Raw genomic sequence first — 19604 nt, 5'->3', positions numbered from 1 at the left:
TAGCTGACATCAGGTGCCCCCCTCCTCCATAGCTGACATCAGGTGCACCCCTTCCTCCATAGCTGACAGCCGGTGCACCCTCTATAGCCGCCCTCTCTGCACTCACACGGCCCCCATTGCGGAATCCCTTCAGCACGGCCAGCGCCGCCCGGTATCTCCTCTTCCGCAGCAGGTCATTCACGGCCCCGGAGCAGAGACCTCGGGAGCACGGGACCGGCCATTCTGACAGCCTGCTACTCGCCACTTCCGGGTTCAAAGACCACTTGCGTTCCACGGGGGACAGGTGCCACCACTATAAATGTCCGTGTGCAGGAAAAATAGCTCCGCGCCCTCAGTTCCGTTTGCAGATGATTTACACTCAGTAATAAAATATTTGCCCATTGATATAAGGAATGTATTAGAAATGACAGCTCGTGATACACTGAGTCATATTTTACTATTTTAACAATTATATAAATAATAAACCTGACTGTGCTCACTGTATACAGAGTGACCCTATACTGCACTGTACAGATCCCCTCCGGCTCCCCCTGCAGGCCGCAGCTGGGGTTACACCCGGACGCTTTTCCCCATGATGCTGCTGCTGCTGGTAGGAGATCTGCAGCCTGCAAGATGGCGCAAGCGATATTTGAAGCCTTTGAAGGTAAAAACATTAATGTGACGGAGGGTTCTCGTGTGTGTGAGATGGAGCGGGTGTGCCGGGTGTGGACCCGCCGGGGGAAGGGGGTGGCAGAGGATGGAAGAGCCCGGGGCGGCGGGGAGCGGAGGGGGGAGGCTTCCGGGAAAAGCCGCAGATGGGGAGGAGGAGGGGGCGGGCGGAAGAGCGGACAATGGCCCCTGAGGGAAGCCCCGACCGAAAATCATCATCATCATCATCATCATTATCCTTATTATTACCATCATCATCATCATCATCTTCATCATAATCACTCATCAATCTTATTATCATCCTCCTCATCATCATTATCCTTATTATTACCATCATCATCATCATCATCATCATTATCCTTATTATTACCATCATCATCATCATCATTATCATCATCATTATCATCATCAATCTTATTATCATCCTCCTCATCATCATTATCCTTATTATTACCATCATCATCATCATCATCATCATTATCCTTATTATTACCATCATCATCATCATCATTATCATCATCATTATCATCATCATAATCACTCATCAATCTTATTATCATCCTCCTCATCATCATTATCCTTATTATTACCATCATCATCATCATCATCATCTTCATCATAATCACTCATCAATCTTATTATCAGCATCCTCCTCTTCATCATTTATTATTATTATCATCATCATCATTCTCATCACCCCCTCTTCCTCATCCTCCTCTTCCTCCTCATTATCCTCCTCCTCTTCTTCATTATCCTCCTCCTCATTATCCTCCTCCTCCTCATTATCATCATCATCATTATCCTCATTATCATCATCATCCTCCTCCTCATTATTATCCTTATTATTACCATCCATCATCCTCCACCTCATTATCATCATCATCACTCATCAATCTTATTATCATCATCTTCATCATTATCATCATCATCACTCATCAATCTTATTATCCTCCTCCTCCTCATTATTATCATCATCATCACTCATCAATCTTATTATCATCCTCCTCCTCATCATTATCATCATCATCACTCATCAATCTTATTATCAGCATCCTCCTCTTCATTTATTATCATCATCATTCTCATCACCCTCTTCCTCCTCATTATCATCCTCCTCCTCCTCATTATTATCCTTATTATTACCACCACCATCCTCCTCCTCATTATCATCATCATCACTCATCAATCTCATTATAATCCTCCTCCTCCTCCTCATTATTATCCTTATTATTACCATCCATCCTCCTCCTCATTATTATCACCATCATTATCACTCCTCAATCTTATCAGCATCCTCCTCTTCATCATCATCATTCTCATCACCCCCCTCTTCCCCATCCTCCTCCTCTTCCTCATTATCATCCTCCTCCTCCTCTTCTTCATTATCCTCCTCATTATCATCATCATCCTCCTCATTATCCTCCCCCTCCTCATTATCCTCCTCCTCCTCATTATCCTCCTCCTCCTCCTCATTATCACCCTCCTCCTCATTATCATCCTCCTCCTCCTCATTATCCTCCTCCTCCTCCTCATTATAATCATCCTCCTCATTATCATCCTCCTCCTATTCATTATCCTCCTCCTCATTATCATCATCCTCCTCATTATCATCCTCCTCATCATCCTCCTCCTCATTATCATCATCATCCTCCTCCTCGTTATCATCCTCCATCTCGTTATCATCCTCCTCCTCATTATCATCATCCTTCTCCTCCTCCTCCTCCTCGTTATCATCCTCCTCATTATGATCATCCTCCTCCTCATTATCATCACCCTCCTCCTCATTATCATCCTCCTTCAAATCATCATCTTCATCATCCCCCTCCTCCTCATTATAATCATCCTCTTCCTCCTCATTATCCGCCTCCTCCTCTTCCTCCTCTTCTTCCTCATTATCCTCCTCCTCATTATCCACCTCCTTATTATCATCATCCTTTTCTTCCTCCTCCTCATTATCATCCTCCTCCTGTCTTTGATAGCTCAAGTGTCCAGGGGGCGGGCTCTTCTGTGTTCAGATCTCTTCCAGACCCAATTGTCCAATCAGGAGACTTCTAGACCTATCCGCCATAGTTAAGAAGAGGGACCAGTAAGTCCGGGTTCACACCACGTTTTTGCAATACAGTTCCCGTATCAGGTTTTTGATGAAAAATTGATTCCTCAAAACCGGACTAAACTGTATCAAAGTTTAAAAATGATGTCCGGTTGCATCAGTTTTTTAGGGAAAAAAACTTATAAGTTTCAAAATTTTTACTCCATTTTTAATAAAATTTCACTTGTTTGATTGAAATTCCAAGAAAAAAACTGTGAAAAGTCAAAAACCGTATGGAACCGAACGCACATACAGTTCTGTACGGTTTCCATTGACTCCCATGTTGAAAAAAAAAAAATGTATGCGCTTCAATACGGTTTTTCACCTGGACCAAAAAACGTGGGCTACGGTTTTGGGTACGGGGAAAAAAATGACAAAACTGTATAAGACGCTTCATTACTACAGCCTGCCATAGAACAGCATTGATCAGTGTTATTAGCGCTCCATTACTACAGCCTGCCATAGCACAGCATTGATCAGTGTTATCAGTGCTCCATTACTACAGCCTGCCATAGAACAGCATTGATCAGTGTTATTAGCGCTCCATTACTACAGCCTGCCATAGCACAGCATTGATCAGTGTTATCAGTGCTCCATTACTACAGCCTGCCATAGAACAGCATTGATCAGTGTTATTAGCGCTCCATTACTACAGCCTGCCATAGCACAGCATTGATCAGTGTTATTAGCGCTCCATTACTACAGCCTGCCATAGAACAGCATTGATCAGTGTTGTCTGCGCTCCATTACTACAGCCGGCCATAGAACAGCATTGATCAGTGTTATCAGCGCTCCATTACTACAGCCTGCCATAGAACAGCATTGATCAGTGTTATCAGCGCTCCATTACTACAGCCTGCCATAGCACAGCATTGATCAATGTTATCAGCGCTCCATTACTACAGCCTGCAATAGAACAGCATTTATCAGTGTTATCAGCGCTCCATTACCACAGCCTGCCATAGAACAGCATTGATCAGTGTTATCAGCGCTCCATTACTACAGCCTGCAATAGAACAGCATTGATCAGTGTTATCAGCGCTCCATTACTACAGCCTGCCATAGAACAGCATTGATCAGTGTTATCAGCGCTCCATTACCACAGCCTGCCATAGAACAGCATTGATCAGTGTTATCTTTGCTCCATTACTACAGCCAGCCATAGAACAGCATTGATCAGTGTTATTAGCGCTCCATTACTACAGCCTGCCATAGAACAGTATTGATCAGTGTTATCAGCACTCCATTACTACAGCCGGCCATAGAACAGCATTGATCAGTGTTATCAGCGCTCCATTACTACAGCCTGCCATAGAACAGCATTGATCAGTGTTATCAGCGCTCCATTACCACAGCCTGCCATAGAACAGCATTGATCAGTGTTATCTTTGCTCCATTACTACAGCCTGCCATAGAACAGCATTGATCAGTGTTATCAGCGCTCCATTACTACAGCCTGCCATAGAACAGTATTGATCAGTGTTATCAGCGCTCCATTACTACAGCCTGCCATAGAACAGCATTGATCAGTGTTATCAGCGCTCCATTACTACAGCCGGCCATAGAACAGCATTGATCAGTGTTATCGGCGCTCCATTACTACAGCCTGCCATAGAACAGCATTGATCAGTGTTATCAGCGCTCCATTACTACAGCCCGCCATAGAACAGTATTGATCAGTGTTATCAGCGCTCCATTACTACAGCCTGCCATAGAACAGCATTGATCAGTGTTATCAGCGCTCCATTACTACAGCCTGCCATAGAACAGCATTGATCAGTGTTATCAGCGCTCCATTACTACAGCCTGCCATAGAACAGCATTGATCAGTGTTATCGGCGCTCTATTACTACAGCCGGCCATAGAACAGCATTGATCAGTGGTATCGGCACTCCATTACTACAGCCTGCCATGGAACAGCATTGATCAGTGTTATCGGACCTCCATTACTACAGCCTGCCATAGAACATCATTGATCAGTGTTATCGGCGTTCCATTACTACAGCCTGTCATAGAACAGCATTATTCAGTGTTATTGATGCTCCATTACTACAGACTGTCATAGAACAGCATTGGTCAGTGTTATCGGCGCTCCATTACTACAGACTGCCATAGAACAGCATTATTCAGTGTTATCGGCGCTCCATTACTACAGCCTGCGGTAGAACAGCATTGATCAGTGTTATCGGCGCTCCATTACTACAGCCTGCCATAGAACAGCATTGCTCAATGTTATTGGCGCTCAATTACTACAGACTGCTATAGAACAGCATTGATCAGTGTTATCGGCGTTCCATTACTACAGCCTGCCATAGAACAGCATTGATCAGTGTTATCAGCGCTCCTTTACTACAGCCTGCAATAGAACAGCATTGATCAGTGCTATTGGCACTCTATTACTACAGCCTGCCATAGAACAGCATTGATCAGTGTTATCAGCGCTCCATTACTACAGCCTGCCATAGAACAGCATTGATCAGTGTTATCTGTGTTCCATTACTACAGCCTGCAATAGCATTGATCAGTGTTATCTTTACTCCTTTACTACAGCCAGCTATAGAACAGCATTGATTAGTGTTATCGTTGCTCCATTATTACAGCCTGCCATAGAACCGCATTGATCAGTGTTATCTGTACTCTATTACTACAGCCTGCCATAGAACAGCATTGATCAGTCTTATCTGTACTCCATTACTACAGCCTGCCATAGAACAGCATTGATCAGTGTTATCTGTGTTCCATTACTACAGCCTGCAATAGAACAGCATTGATCAGTGTTATCTGTTCTCCATTACTACAGACTACTATAGAACAGCATTGATCAGTGTTATTGGCGCTTCATTACTACAGTCTGCCATAGAATAGTATTGATCAGTGTTATCAGCACTCAATTAGTACAACCTACCATACAACAGCATTGACCAGTGTTATCGGAACTCCTTTACTACAGCCTGCCATAGAACAGCATTGATCAGTGTTATTGGAACTCCATTACTACAGCCTGCCATAGAACAGCATTGTTCAGTGTTATCTGTGCTCCATTACTACAGGCTGCCATAGAACAGCATTGTTCAGTATTATCAGCGCTCCATTACTACAGGCTGCCATAGAACAGCATTGATCAGTGTTGTCAGTGCTCCATTACTACAGCCTGCCATAGAACAGCATTGATGAGTGTTATTAGCGCTCCATTACTACAGCCTGCCATAGAACAGCATTGATCAGTGTTATCAGCGCTCCATTACTACAGCCTGCCATAGAACAGCATTGATCAGTGTTATCAGCGCTCCATTACTACAGCCTGCCATAGAACAGCATTGTTCAGTATTATCAGCGCTCCATTACTACAGCCTGCCATAGAACAGCATTGATTAGTGTTATCAGCGCTCCATTACTACAGGCTGCCATAGAACAGCATTGATCAGTGTTATAGGCGCTCCATTACTACAGCCTGCCATAGAACAGCATTGATCAGTGTTATCGGCGCTCCATTACTACAGCCTGCCATAGAACATCATTGATCAGTGTTATCTGTGCTCCATTACTACAGCCTGCCATAGAACAGCATTGATCAGTGTTATAGGCGCTCCATTACTACAGCCTGCCATAGAACAGCATTGATCAGTGTTATCGGCGCTCCATTACTACAGCCTGCCATAGAACAGCATTGATCAGTGTTATAGGCGCTCCATTACTACAGGCTGCCATAGAACAGCATTGATCAGTGTTATAGGCGCTCCATTACTACAGCTTGCCATAGAACAGCATTGATCAGTGTTATAGGCGCTCCATTACTACAGGCTGCCATAGAACAGCATTGATCAGTGTTATAGGCGCTCCATTACTACAGCCTGCCATAGAACAGCATTGATCAGTGTTATAGGCGCTCCATTACTACAGGCTGCCATAGAACAGCATTGATCAGTGTTATAGGCGCTCCATTACTACAGCCTGCCATAGAACAGCATTGATCAGTGTTATCGGCGCTCCATTACTACAGCCTGCCATAGAACAGCATTGATCAGTGTTATCGGCGCTCCCTTACTAGAGCCTGCAATAGCTGGTTGCAGCATAGGAACGCTGATTGGCGACAGCAGGGAAGCAGGTAAGAGACTTCCCGCAATCTTTACAGCTGATCAGGATGCAGCGGTTTTACCCTGAGTGACCGGCACTACATTTTGGCACTTTTAGATACTGTGATGAACTTTAATTGCGGCGTCTAAAGAGTTAATGCCAGACATCACCTGGATCGGGCATAAAGCCATTTCAGCCCCTAAACTGGCTTCATACCCCTGCCACTCTGATTTGCCGTATAAAAACTGCGTTCTGCAGCAAGGGGTTAAATCAGCGCTTGCTCGGTGCATCCAGTCCTGGAGCCTTGAGTGGCGTCTCATCCCCTGAGTCCTCTAGGGACACAATTTTCTTCATTACAGGTACCCTGGTACCCTGGCTCAGCTTGCCTGAAGCAGGGCTAAAAGCTTTAATTATTTGCTTGCCTGGGCCAGGACCTGCATGTCCCGGGTGTCGGGGGATATTTCCACATCCCTGTCTATGGCAGGCTGTAGTAATGGAGCGCTGATAATAATGATCAGTGCTGTTCTATGTCAGGCTGTAGTAAGGGAGCGCTGATAATACTGATCAATGCTGTTCTATGGCAGGCTGTAGTAATGGAGCGCCGATAACACTGATCAATGCTGTTCTATGGCAGGCTGTAGTAATGGAGCACCAATGACACTGATCAATGCTGTTCCATGGCAGGCTGTAGTAATGGAGCGCTGATAACACTGATCAATGCTGTTCTATAGCAGGCTGTGGTAATGGAGCACAGACAACACTGATCAATGCTTTTCTATGGCAGGCTGTAGTAATGGAGCGCCAATAACACTGATCAATGCTGTTCTACTGCAGGATTTAGTAATGGAGCACTGATAACACTGATCAATGCTGTTGTATGGCAGGCTGTAGTAATGGAGCACCAATAACACTGATCAATGCTGTTCTATGGCAGGCTGTAGTAATGGAGCTCCGATAACACTAATCAATGCTGTTCTATGGCAGATTGTAGTAATGGAGCACTGATAACACTTATCAATGCTGTTCTATGGCAGGCTGTAGTAATGGAGCGCTGATAACACTGATCAATGCTGTTCTATGGCAGGCTGTAGTAATGGAGCACTGATAACACTGATCAATGCTGTTCTATGGCAGGCTGTAGTAATGAAGCGCTGATAACACTGATCAATGCTGTTCTATGGCAGGCTGTAGTAATAGAGCACTGATATCACTGATCAATGCTGTTCTATGGCAGGCTGTAGTAATAGAGCACTGATAACACTGATCAATGCTGTTCTATGGCAGGCTGTAGTAATGGAGCACAGATAACACTGATCAATGCTGTTCTATGGCAGGCTGTAGTAATAGAGCACTGATAACACTGATCAATGCTGTTCTATGGCAGGCTGTAGTAATGGAGCACAGATAACACTGATCAATGCTGTTCTATGGCAGGCTGTAGTAATGGAGCGCTGATATCACTGATCAATGCTGCTCTATGGCAGGCTGTAGTAATGGAGCGCTGATAACACTGATCAATGCTGCTCTATGGCAGGCTGTAGTAATGGAGCACCAATAACACTGATCAATGCTGCTCTATGGCAGGCTGTAGTAATGGAGCACTGATAACACTGATCAATGCTTTTCTATGGCAGGCTGTAGTAATGGAGTGCCAATAACACTGATCAGTGCTGTTCTATGGCAGGCTGTAGTAATGGAGCACCAATAACACTGATCAATGCTGTTCTATGGCAGGCTGTAGTAATAGAGCACTGATAACACTGATCAATGCTGTTCTATGGCAGGCTGTAGTAATGAAGCACTGATAACACTGATCAATGCTGTTCTATGGCAGGCTGTAGTAATAGAGCACTGATAACACTGATCAATGCTGTTCTATGGCAGGCTGTAGTAATAGAGCACTGATAACACTGATCAATGCTGTTCTATGGCAGGCTGTAGTAATGGAGCACAGATAACACTGATCAATGCTGTTCTATGGCAGGCTGTAGTAATAGAGCACTGATAACACTGATCAATGCTGTTCTATGGCAGGCTGTAGTAATGGAGCACAGATAACACTGATCAATGCTGTTCTATGGCAGGCTGTAGTAATGGAGCGCTGATAACACTGATCAATGCTGCTCTATGGCAGGCTGTAGTAATGGAGCGCTGATAACACTGATCAATGCTGCTCTATGGCAGGCTGTAGTAATGGAGCACCAATAACACTGATCAATGCTGCTCTATGGCAGGCTCCTATGGCACAGTATTGTTCAGTGTATACAATCTAAAGGTTCCATGTAAAAGTCTCCTATGGTGACTAAAATGTAAAATAATATTAATAAATGTGAATAAGCCCCTCCCCTAATAAAAGTTTAAATCCTCCCTTCCCATTTAAAAAATAAAATAAAATGTGTCCATAAATATAAATAAATGTGGTATCTCTGCGTGAGAAAATGTCTGAACTATTAAAATATAATATTAATTAAACCGCAGGGTCAATGGCGTATACGTAAAAAAATAGCAAAGTCCAGAATTGCTAATTTTTTGTCACTTCCTATACCAGAAAAATATTCATAAAAAGTGATCAAAAAGTCCCATCAAAACAAAAATGACACCTGTCTCGGGAAACGCCCAGTTTAGAAGAGGTTTGCTATAGGGATTTGCTTCTAAACTGGGCAGTTCCCGAGACACGTGTCATCAGAGAGCACTTAGACAGAAAAGAACAACCTTAACTTCAGAAGCTCTTAAGTACTGAAAGTATTAAGATTTTTTTATAGAAGTAATTTACAAATCTGTTTAAAGGGGTTATCCAGAAAAAAACTTTTTTATATATATCAACTGGCTCCAGAAAGTTAAACAGATTTGTAAATTACTTCTATTAAAAAATCTTAATCCTTTCAGTACTTATGAGCTTCTGAAGTTGAGTTGTTCTTTTCTGTCTAAGTGCTCTCTGATGACACGTGTCTCGGGAACCGCCCAGTTTAGAAGCAAATCCCCATAGCAAACCTCTTCTACTCTGTGCAGTTCCCGAGACAAGCAGAGATGTCAGCAGAGAGCACAGAAAACAACAACTCAGCTTCAGCAGCTGATAATTATTGAAAGGATTAAGATTTTTTAATAGAAGTCATTTACAAATCTGTTTAACTTTCTGGAGCCAGGTGATATAAAATAAAAAGTTTTTTCCTGGATAACCCCTTTAATTTTAATTACGGTATTTCTGTACAAAAAGTATTAAGTAGTAAAATAAAGCAAAACCTATATAAGTAGGGGATCATTTTAATCGTATGGACCTACAGAATAAAGAGAAGGTGTCATTTTTACCAAAAAGTGCACTGTGTGTACAAAAGGAAGCTCCCAAAATCTGCAAAATGTCGTGTTTTTTTAAATTTTTTTACATTTTGCCCAACAAATAATTTTTTATTTTGTTTTTGTCATAAATTTTATGTTAAAATGAGAATTGTCATTACAAAGTACAATCAGTGGCGCAAAAAAAAGGTCCTCGGGGGGAAATTGAAAGCGTTATGGCTATTAGGAGGCGAGGGGGGAAAAAGCGAAAGTAAAAGACAACAAAAAACAATATCCCTAATGCAGGGTGCCTCCAGCTGTTGCAAAACTACAACTCCCAGCATGCCCGGACAGCCATCGGCTGTCCGGGCATGCTGGGAGTTGTAGTTTTGCAACAGCTGGAGGCACATTGCTTGGGAAATACTGCCTTAAAGGGGTTATCCAGGAAAAACCTTTTTTTTTTATAAATCAACTGGCTCCAGAAAGTTAAACAGATTTGTAAATTACTTCTATTAAAAAATCTTAATCCTTTCAGTACTTATGAGCTTCTGAAGTTGAGTTGTTCTTTTCTGTCTAAGTGCTCTCTGATGACACCTGTCTCGGGAACCGCCCAGTTTAGAAGCAAATCCCCATAGCAAACCTCTTCTAAACCGGGCGGTTCCCGAGACACGTGTCATCAGAGAGCACTTAGACAGAAAAGAACAACCTTAACTTCAGAAGCTCATAAGTACTGAAAAGATTAAGATTTTTTACTAGAAGTAATTTACAAATCTGTTTAACTTTCGGGAGCCAGTTGATATATATAAAATAAAGTTTTCCATGGGAGTACCCCTTTAAGCGGCTAACAGATCTCTTTCTGTTTGTGTATAGGAAGGGATCTGTCAATCAAGGCTGGTGGGAGGGGAGAAGCCTCTAAGGACCGCCCTGATGACTCTTGGTTCAGGCTGAACACTTAAGTTTATTCTTTCTCTTCCAGGCATGGACAACCAGACGGTCCTCGCTGTTCAGTCTCTGCTGGATGGACAGGGCGGCGTGTCGGACCCCACAGCTCAGAATGTCAGCAGTTCTGCCGCCCTCCAGGGACTCGGTACGATAATGTTTTTTTTCCTTTAAGATTCGAAGATCAGGACGGTCAAAAATGCGCCATTCGTTTACTGATGCGGTGCGGTATGCGGGATAGGTCCCATAAAATTAGCAGTGTTGGCAAACATGGGGGTCATCTCGTTCTGGTGTGTATATGTATATAAAGAAATAATAATAATAAAAAATTATATATATATATATATATATATATATATATATATATATATAAATAATTTACATATATAGACAGTCATGGCCGTAAATATTGGCACCCCTGAAATCTTACAAGAAAATGAAGTATTCCTCACAGGAAAGGATTGCAGTAACACATGATTATTCCCTTTGTGTATATATATATAGATCTCCTCTCCTCTGTATATATATATATAGATAGATCTCCTCTCCTCTGTATATATATATAGATCTCCTCTCCTCTGTATATATATATATATATAGATCTCCTCTCCTCTGTATATATATATATAGATCTCCTCTCCTCTGTATATATATATATTGCAGTAACACAGGTTTTGCTATACACATGTTTATTCCCTTTGTGTGTGTATATATATATATAGATCTCCTCTCCTCTGTATATATATATATATATAGATCTCCTCTCCTCTGTATATATATATATATAGATCTCCTCTCCTCTGTATATATATATATAGATCTCCTCTCCTCTGTATATATATATATAGATCTCCTCTCCTCTGTGTATATATATATATATAGATCTCCTCTCCTCTGTATATATATATATATATAGATCTCCTCTCCTCTGTATATATATATATATATATATATAGATCTCCTCTCCTCTGTATATATATATATATATAGATCTCCTCTCCTCTGTATATATATATAGATCTCCTCTCCTCTGTATATATATATAGATCTCCTCTCCTCTGTATATATATATATATATAGATCTCCTCTCCTCTGTATATATATATATAGATCTCCTCTCCTCTGTATATATATATATAGATCTCCTCTCCTCTGTATATATATACATAGATCTCCTCTGTGTATATATATATATATAGATCTCCTCTCCTCTGTATATATATATATATATATATATATCTCCTCTCCTCTGTATATATATATATATAGATCTCCTCTCCTCTGTATATATATATATATATATATATATATATATATATATATATAGATCTCCTCTCCTCTGTATATATATATTGCAGTAACACATATTTTGCTATACACATGTTTATTCCCTTTGTGTGTATATATATATAGATCTCCTCTCCTCTGTATATATATATAGATCTCCTCTCCTCTGTGTATATATATATATATCTCCTCTCCTCTGTGTATATATATATATATATTGCAGTAACACATGTTTTGCTATACACATGTTTATTCCCTTTGTGTGTATTGGAACTAAACCAAAAAAGGAGGAAAAAAAGCAAATTGGACATAATGGGGGAGATTTATCAAAACCTGTGCAGAGGAAAAGTCGACCAGTTGCCCATAGCAACCAATCAGATCGCTACTTTCATTTTGCAGAGGCCTTGTTAAAAATGAAAGAAGCGATCTGATTGGTTGATATGGGCAACTGGGCAGCTTTTCCTCTGCACGGGTCTTGATAAATCTCCCCCAATGTCACCAAACTCCAAAAATGGTCTGGACACAATTATTGGCACCTTAACTTAAATATTTGGTTGCACACCCTTTGGAAAAAATAAGTGAAATTAGTGTCTTCCTATAAGCATCAATAAGCTTCTTACACCTCTCAGCCGGAATGTTGGACCACTCTTCCTATAACCATCAATAAGCTTCTTACACCTCTCAGCCGGAATGTTAGACCACTCTTCCTATAACCATCAATAAGCTTCTTACACCCCTCAGCCGGAATGTTAGACCACTCTTCCTATAACCATCAATAAGCTTCTTACACCCCTCAGTCGGAATGTTGGACCACTCTTCCTATAACCATCAATAAGCTTCTTACACCTCTCAGCCGGAATGTTAGACCACTCTTCCTATAACCATCAATAAGCTTCTTACACCCCTCAGCCGGAATGTTGGACCACTCTTCCTATAAGCATCAATAAGCTTCTTACACCCCTCAGCCGGAATGTTGGACCACTCTTCCTATAACCATCAATAAGCTTCTTACACCTCTCAGCCGGAATGTTGGACCACTCTTCCTATAAGCATCAATAATCTTCTTACACCTCTCTGTTGGAATGTTGGACCACTCTTCCTATAAGCATCAATAAGCTTCTTACACCTCTCAGCCGGAATGTTGGACCACTCTTCCTATAAGCATCAATAAGCTTCTTACACCTCTCAGCCGGAATGTTGGACCACTCCTCCTTTACAAACTGCTCCCGGTCTCTTATTGGACGGCGCCTTTTCCCAACAGTAATTATAAGATCTCTCCACAGGTGATCAATGGGATTTAGATCTGGACTCATTGCTGACACTTCAGAACTCTCCAGCGCTTTGTTGTCATCCATTTCTGGGGCTTTTTGACGTATGTTTGGGGTCATTTTCCTGCTGGAAGACCCAAGATCTCAGACATGCAACCCATGCAACTTTTTTGCAACCATTTTAAAGGGGTATTCCAGCCCCAAGACATCTTATCCCCTATCCAAAGGATAGGGGATAAGTTGTCTGATCGCGGGGATCTCGCCTTTGGGGACCCCCGAAATATAGCATGCAGCCCCCACCTGTAAGCACTGCTGGAAGCGCTGGAGGCTCTCAGTGTTATGCCTCTGGACCACGGAGTATCGTGACGTCGCGACTCCACCCCTGTGTGACATCACGCCCCGCCCCCTCAATGGAAGTCTATGGGAGGGGGCGTGACATCATACGGGGGCGGAGTTGTGATGTCACAATACTCCATCCCTGTGGTCGGGAGGCATAACACTGGGCCGGACCTGACAAGCTCGGCAGCGCTCAGCAGTCTGTATGGAGCGGGCTCCGGACTCCTGCCCGCGCCATACTCTTCAGCCCCCGGCATGGGGGACATGTGAATGCTCCCCCCACAGTGTGATCCACTATAGAGGTAGCCGGTGGGCTTACCTCTCTATCCTGCTGTCCCATGGCTCTGTCATTGATAGATCCTGGCTGGACCAGGCTCTATCAATGGATCACAGAGCACACAGATCAATGGAGTTCAATAGAACTCTATTCATCTGTATGAGGAATCTAATGATTCCTCCTAAAAGTCTAATGAAGTGTAAAAAAAAAAAAATATAAAGTTTTAATATAAGTTTAAAAGACACACATTAACCCCTTCCATGTTAAAAGTTCCAATCACCCCCTTTTCCTATATAAAACCATGTAAACATAATAATAATAACCATATTTAGTATCGCTGCGTGCGTAATTGTACGAACTATTAATATATAACATTATGTATCCCGTACGGTAAATGACGTAAATGAAACAAAAAATACCAATTTTTATAATATCCCAGAAAAAAAGTTAATGTGATTAAAAAGTCAGATGAATACCAAAATGGTACCGATATAGAAAACGGATTATGGCGCAAAAAATGAGCCCTCATACAGCCTGGTAATAACATTTTTTTATTTTTGTTTAAAGCTACAGGGGTCAAAAAATGGCAATAAAAAAAATTCATAAAAGTTCAAAATTGTTTTAAAAATAAAATAAATTAATCACATTTTTTGTTGTGAAACATGCAGTTACCCAGGGATCAAAAATCAAAGATGATTTCCTTCAAGAACAGCGCCGCCCCTGCTCTCATGTTGTGTGCGGTATTGCAGCTCGGCACCATTGAAGTGAATGAAGCCAAGTTGTAATACCACACACAACCTGCGTACGGGGCAGCGCTGTTTTTGGAAGAAATCAGCTCTGTTTTTCTGGTCCCGGATAACTCCTTAAAAGTAAATAAAAAAAAAAGTTAATACAAATATATGTATATTTTTCCAATGATTTAAAGGGGTACTCCAGTGAAAAACTATTTTTTTTTTCATATCAACTGGCTCCAGAGATGTAATCAGATTTAAAAAATCTTAATCCTACCAGTACTTATCAGCTGCTGAAGTTGTGTCAGCTCTATTCACATGGTGCAAATTTTTCGGAATGCCTCGCAATAGGTGACGGCGCATTTCTGAGCTGATTCCGCAGAAAGAATTGACATGTTAATTCTCTCTGCGGAGGCCGGAATTTGAATTTCCACACCAGATGTTTCCGCACGGGAAACTATGGGAGGCTGCTACAACGGCATTTCGAGCAGAATTTTTCTGCTGGATTCCATTCAGAAGTTCCGCCGTGTAAAGTAAAATTTTCCGCTGTATTCCGCTCGGAAATTCCACCGCGTGAACGAGGCCATAGGCCTCGTTCACGCGGCGGAATTTCCGAGCGGAATACAGCGGAAAAAATTCCACTCAGAAATTTCGTTTCAGCAGAGTCCCATTGTTTTCAATGGGATTCTGCTGCAACGTGCACACGGCGGAATTTCCATGCGGGAAACATCTGGCACGGAATTTCACGAAGAATCGTTAATTGTTTCTGCGGAATCTGCTTGGAAATGCATTGCCGTCTATGGAGATGGCGCACTTACCGAGTGGTCCTTGCGCCGGTTGATGAGTCGTCTAAACATTCCGCAATATTTCCGCAGTGTGATGGAACATTTTGTGATGAAAAAATTAACGCCGCTTCTCTTTACAGATGACGAAGACGTTTTTCTGTGCGGCAAATGCAAAAAACAGTTCAACTCTCTGCCGGCCTTCATGATCCACAAGCGGGAGCAGTGTCATGGCGGCGCACCGTCCCTGGCGTCCGTCTCCCTGGGTAACCACAGCGTCTATACACCGCCGGTCAGCTCCGTGCAGCAGCTGCAAGTCAACAGACAGGTGAGAGGGGACCAGGGGCGACTCCATGACAGCGCCGCAGACTACCGTATATACTCGAGTATAAGCCGAGTTTTTCAGCACGATTTTTCGTGCTGAAAACACCCCCCTCGGCTTATACTCGAGTGAACTCTCCGCCCTCAGTGGTCTTCAACCTGCGGATCTCCAGAGGTTTCAAAACTACAACTCCCAGAAAGCCCGGGCAGCCATCGGCTGTCCGGGCTTGCTGGGAGTTGTAGTTTTGAAACCTCTGGAGGTCCGCAGGTTGAAGACCACTGAGGCCTTCGACATCATCCAGCCCCCTCTCACCCCCTTTAGTTCTGTAGTCACCTCCACTCGGCGGGACATTAGGGTGCGCATGTCCGGTGGGGAGGTCGTCCGGTGGGATAGTGGTTCCGGGCTGCCATCTTCACCGGGGGGCCTCTTCTCCGCGCTTCGGGCCCGGCAACGGAATAGTCACGTTGCCTTGACGACGACGCAGAGGTACGTTCATTACCAACGTCCCTCTGCGTCATCGTCAAGGCAACGCCTCTATTCCGGGCCCGAAGCGTGGAGAAGAGGCCCCCCGGTGAAGATGGCAGCCCGGAACCACTATCCCACCGGACAATCCTGCAGCATCGGACATGCGCACCCTAATGTCCCGCCGAGTGGAGGTGACTACAGAACTAAAGGGGGTGAGAGGGGGGGACTGGATGATGTCGAAGGCCGTAGTGGTCTTCAACCTGCGGACCTCCAGAGGTTTAAAAACCACAACTCCCAGCAAGCCCGGACAGCCGATGGCTGCCCGGGCTTGCTGGGAGTTGTAGTTTTGAAACCTCTGGAGGTCCGCAGGTTGAAGACCACTGTATCAGACATTGACAAGTGGTGATGATGAAGGGGGGTGTGGGATGATGACAGGCGGTGATGATGATGAGGGTGTTAATGACGGGGGTCTGGATGATGACAGGGGGGGATGATGTATTTCCCACCCTAGGCTTATACTCGAGTTAATAACTTTTCCTGGGATTTTGGGGTGAAATTAGGGGCCTCGGCTTATATTCGGGTCGGCTTATACTCGAGTATATACGGTATGTTAGAGGCATTCACTGGCCACTTTATTAGGTACACCTGGTCAATGGCTCATTAACACTAAAAGCTAATCTGCTGATCACATGGCGGCGACTCGGTGCATTTAGGCATGTATATGTGGTCAAGACAACTTGCTGAAGTTTAAATTGAGCATCAGAATGGAGAACAAAGAGGATTAGGTGACTGTGATCGTGACATGGTTGTTGGTGCTGAAAATTTCACACACACGACCATCTCTAGGGTTTACAGGGAACGGTCCGAAAAAGAGAAAATATCCAGAGAGCGGCTGTTGTGTGGAGGAAAATGACTTGTTGATGTCAGAGGAGAATGGGCAGACTGGTTTGAGAAGACAGAAAGGCAACAGTAACTTAAATAACCACTAATTACACCCAAGGTCTGCAGAATACCATCTCTGACCGCACAACATGTCCAACCTTGGAGCAGATGGGCTACAGCAGCAGAAGACCACACCGGGGGCCACTCTTGTCAGCTAAGATCAGGAAACTGGAGAATGGAAGATGGAAGAACGTTGTCTGGTCTGAGGAGTCTCCATTCCAGCTGTGACATCAGATGGGGCAGAATTTGGTGTAAACAACATAAAGCCCTGATCCCTCCTGCCTTGTATCAGGGTCAGGCTGGGGGGGGGGGGGGGAACGGACGGACATTTTCTGGGCACTTTGGGCCTCTTAGTACCAATTGATCCTGGAATAAACCCCACAGCCTCCCTGAGTATTGTTACTGACCATGTCCGTCCCTTTATGACCACAGTGGAGCCATCTTCTGATGATACTTCCAGCAGGATAATGCCCCATGTCACATGACATCATCTCATACAGGACAATGAGGTCACATGACATCATCTCATACAGGACAATGAGGTCACATGACATCATCTCCTACAGGACAATGAGGTCACATGACATCATCTCATAGAGGACAATGAGGTCACATGACATCATCTCATACAGGACAATGAGGTCACATGACATCATCTCATACAGGACAATGAGGTCACATGACATCATCCTATACATTACAATGAGGTCACATGACATCATCTCATACAGGACAATGAGGTCACATGACATCATCTCATACAGGACAATGAGGTCACATGACATCATCTCCTACAGGACAATGAGGTCACATGACATCATCTCATAGAGGACAATGAGGTCACATGACATCATCTCATACAGGACAATGAGGTCACATGACATCATCTCATACAGGACAATGAGGTCACATGACATCATCCTATACATTACAATGAGGTCACATGACATCATCTCATACAGGACAATGAGGTCACATGACATCATCTCATACAGGACAATGAGGTCACATGACATCATCTCCTACAGGACAATGAGGTCACATGACATCATCTCATACAGGACAATGAGGTCACATGACATCATCTCATACAGGACAATGAGGTCACATGACATCATCCTATACATTACAATGAGGTCACATGACATCATCTCATACAGGACAATGAGGTCACATGACATCATCTCATACAGGACAATGAGGCCACATGACATCATCTCATAAAGGACAATGAGGTCACATGACATCTCATACAGGACAATGAGGTCACATGACATCATCTCATACAAGACAATGAGGTCACATGACATCATCTCATACAGGACAATGAGGTCACATGACATCATCTCATACAGGACAATAAGGTCACATGACATCATCTCATACAGGACAATGAGGTCACATGACATCATCTCATACAGGACAATGAGGTCACATGACATCATCCTATACATTACAATGAGGTCACATGACATCATCTCATACAGGACAATGAGGTCACATGACATCATCTCATACAGGACAATGAGGCCACATGACATCATCTCATAAAGGACAATGAGGTCACATGACATCTCATACAGGACAATGAGGTCACATGACATCATCTCATACAAGACAATGAGGTCACATGACATCATCTCATACAGGACAATGAGGTCACATGACATCATCTCATACAGGACAATGAGGTCACATGACATCATCCCATACAGGACAATGAGGTCACATGACATCATCCCATACAGGACAATGAGGTCACATGACATCATCTCATACAGGACAATGAGGTCACATGACATCATCTCATACAGGACAATGGGGTCACATGACATGATCTCCTACAGGACAATGAGGTCACATGACTCCAATGGCCTCCACAGTCACCAGATCTCATCCAATAAATCACCGCTGGGATGTGGTGGAACCGGAGATTCTCATCACGGATCCGACAAATCTACAGTAACTGTGTGATGTCATCATGTCCATATGGAGGAACTGTGTGATGTCATCATGTCCATATGGAGGAACTGTGTGATGTCATCATGTCCATATGGAGGAACTGTGTGATGTCATCATGTCCATATGGGGGAACTGTGTGATGTCATCATGTCCATATGGAGGAACTGTGTGATGTCATCATGTCCATATGGAAGAACTGTGTGATGTCATCA

General features: G+C 43.3%; 2 protein-coding genes across 3 annotated transcripts in view; one reads left to right on the top strand and one right to left on the bottom strand.

Moving 5' to 3' along the window:
- The window catches only part of PXMP4 (peroxisomal membrane protein 4), a 10464-nt gene extending 10228 nt beyond the window's left edge, over positions 1–236 (bottom strand). Inside the window, 2 exon segments of the mRNA XM_056547960.1 lie at positions 112–184; positions 186–236. Of these exon segments, the coding sequence (XP_056403935.1) occupies positions 112–184; positions 186–221 (109 nt within the window). The 5' untranslated portion in view covers positions 222–236.
- Positions 118–19604, top strand: part of ZNF341 (zinc finger protein 341) — a 50993-nt gene continuing 31506 nt past the window's right edge. The window contains exons 1-3 of one of the 2 annotated variants that reach the window (XM_056547958.1): positions 118–643; positions 11058–11168; positions 15845–16029. In XM_056547958.1, coding sequence (XP_056403933.1) covers positions 613–643; positions 11058–11168; positions 15845–16029 — 327 coding nt within the window. In that variant the 5' untranslated portion in view covers positions 118–612. Of the gene's footprint in view, positions 644–11057; positions 11169–15844; positions 16030–17562; positions 17682–19604 lie in introns of those variants that run through there. The other variant, XM_056547959.1, reaches the window with a different exon arrangement.

The sequence above is a fragment of the Hyla sarda genome, chromosome 12 (assembly GCF_029499605.1).
Source record: "Hyla sarda isolate aHylSar1 chromosome 12, aHylSar1.hap1, whole genome shotgun sequence".
Classification (NCBI taxonomy): Eukaryota; Metazoa; Chordata; class Amphibia; order Anura; family Hylidae; genus Hyla; species Hyla sarda.
The sequence above is the reverse complement of the archived record's forward strand: the minus strand, read 5'-3'. Positions and strand labels throughout refer to the sequence as shown.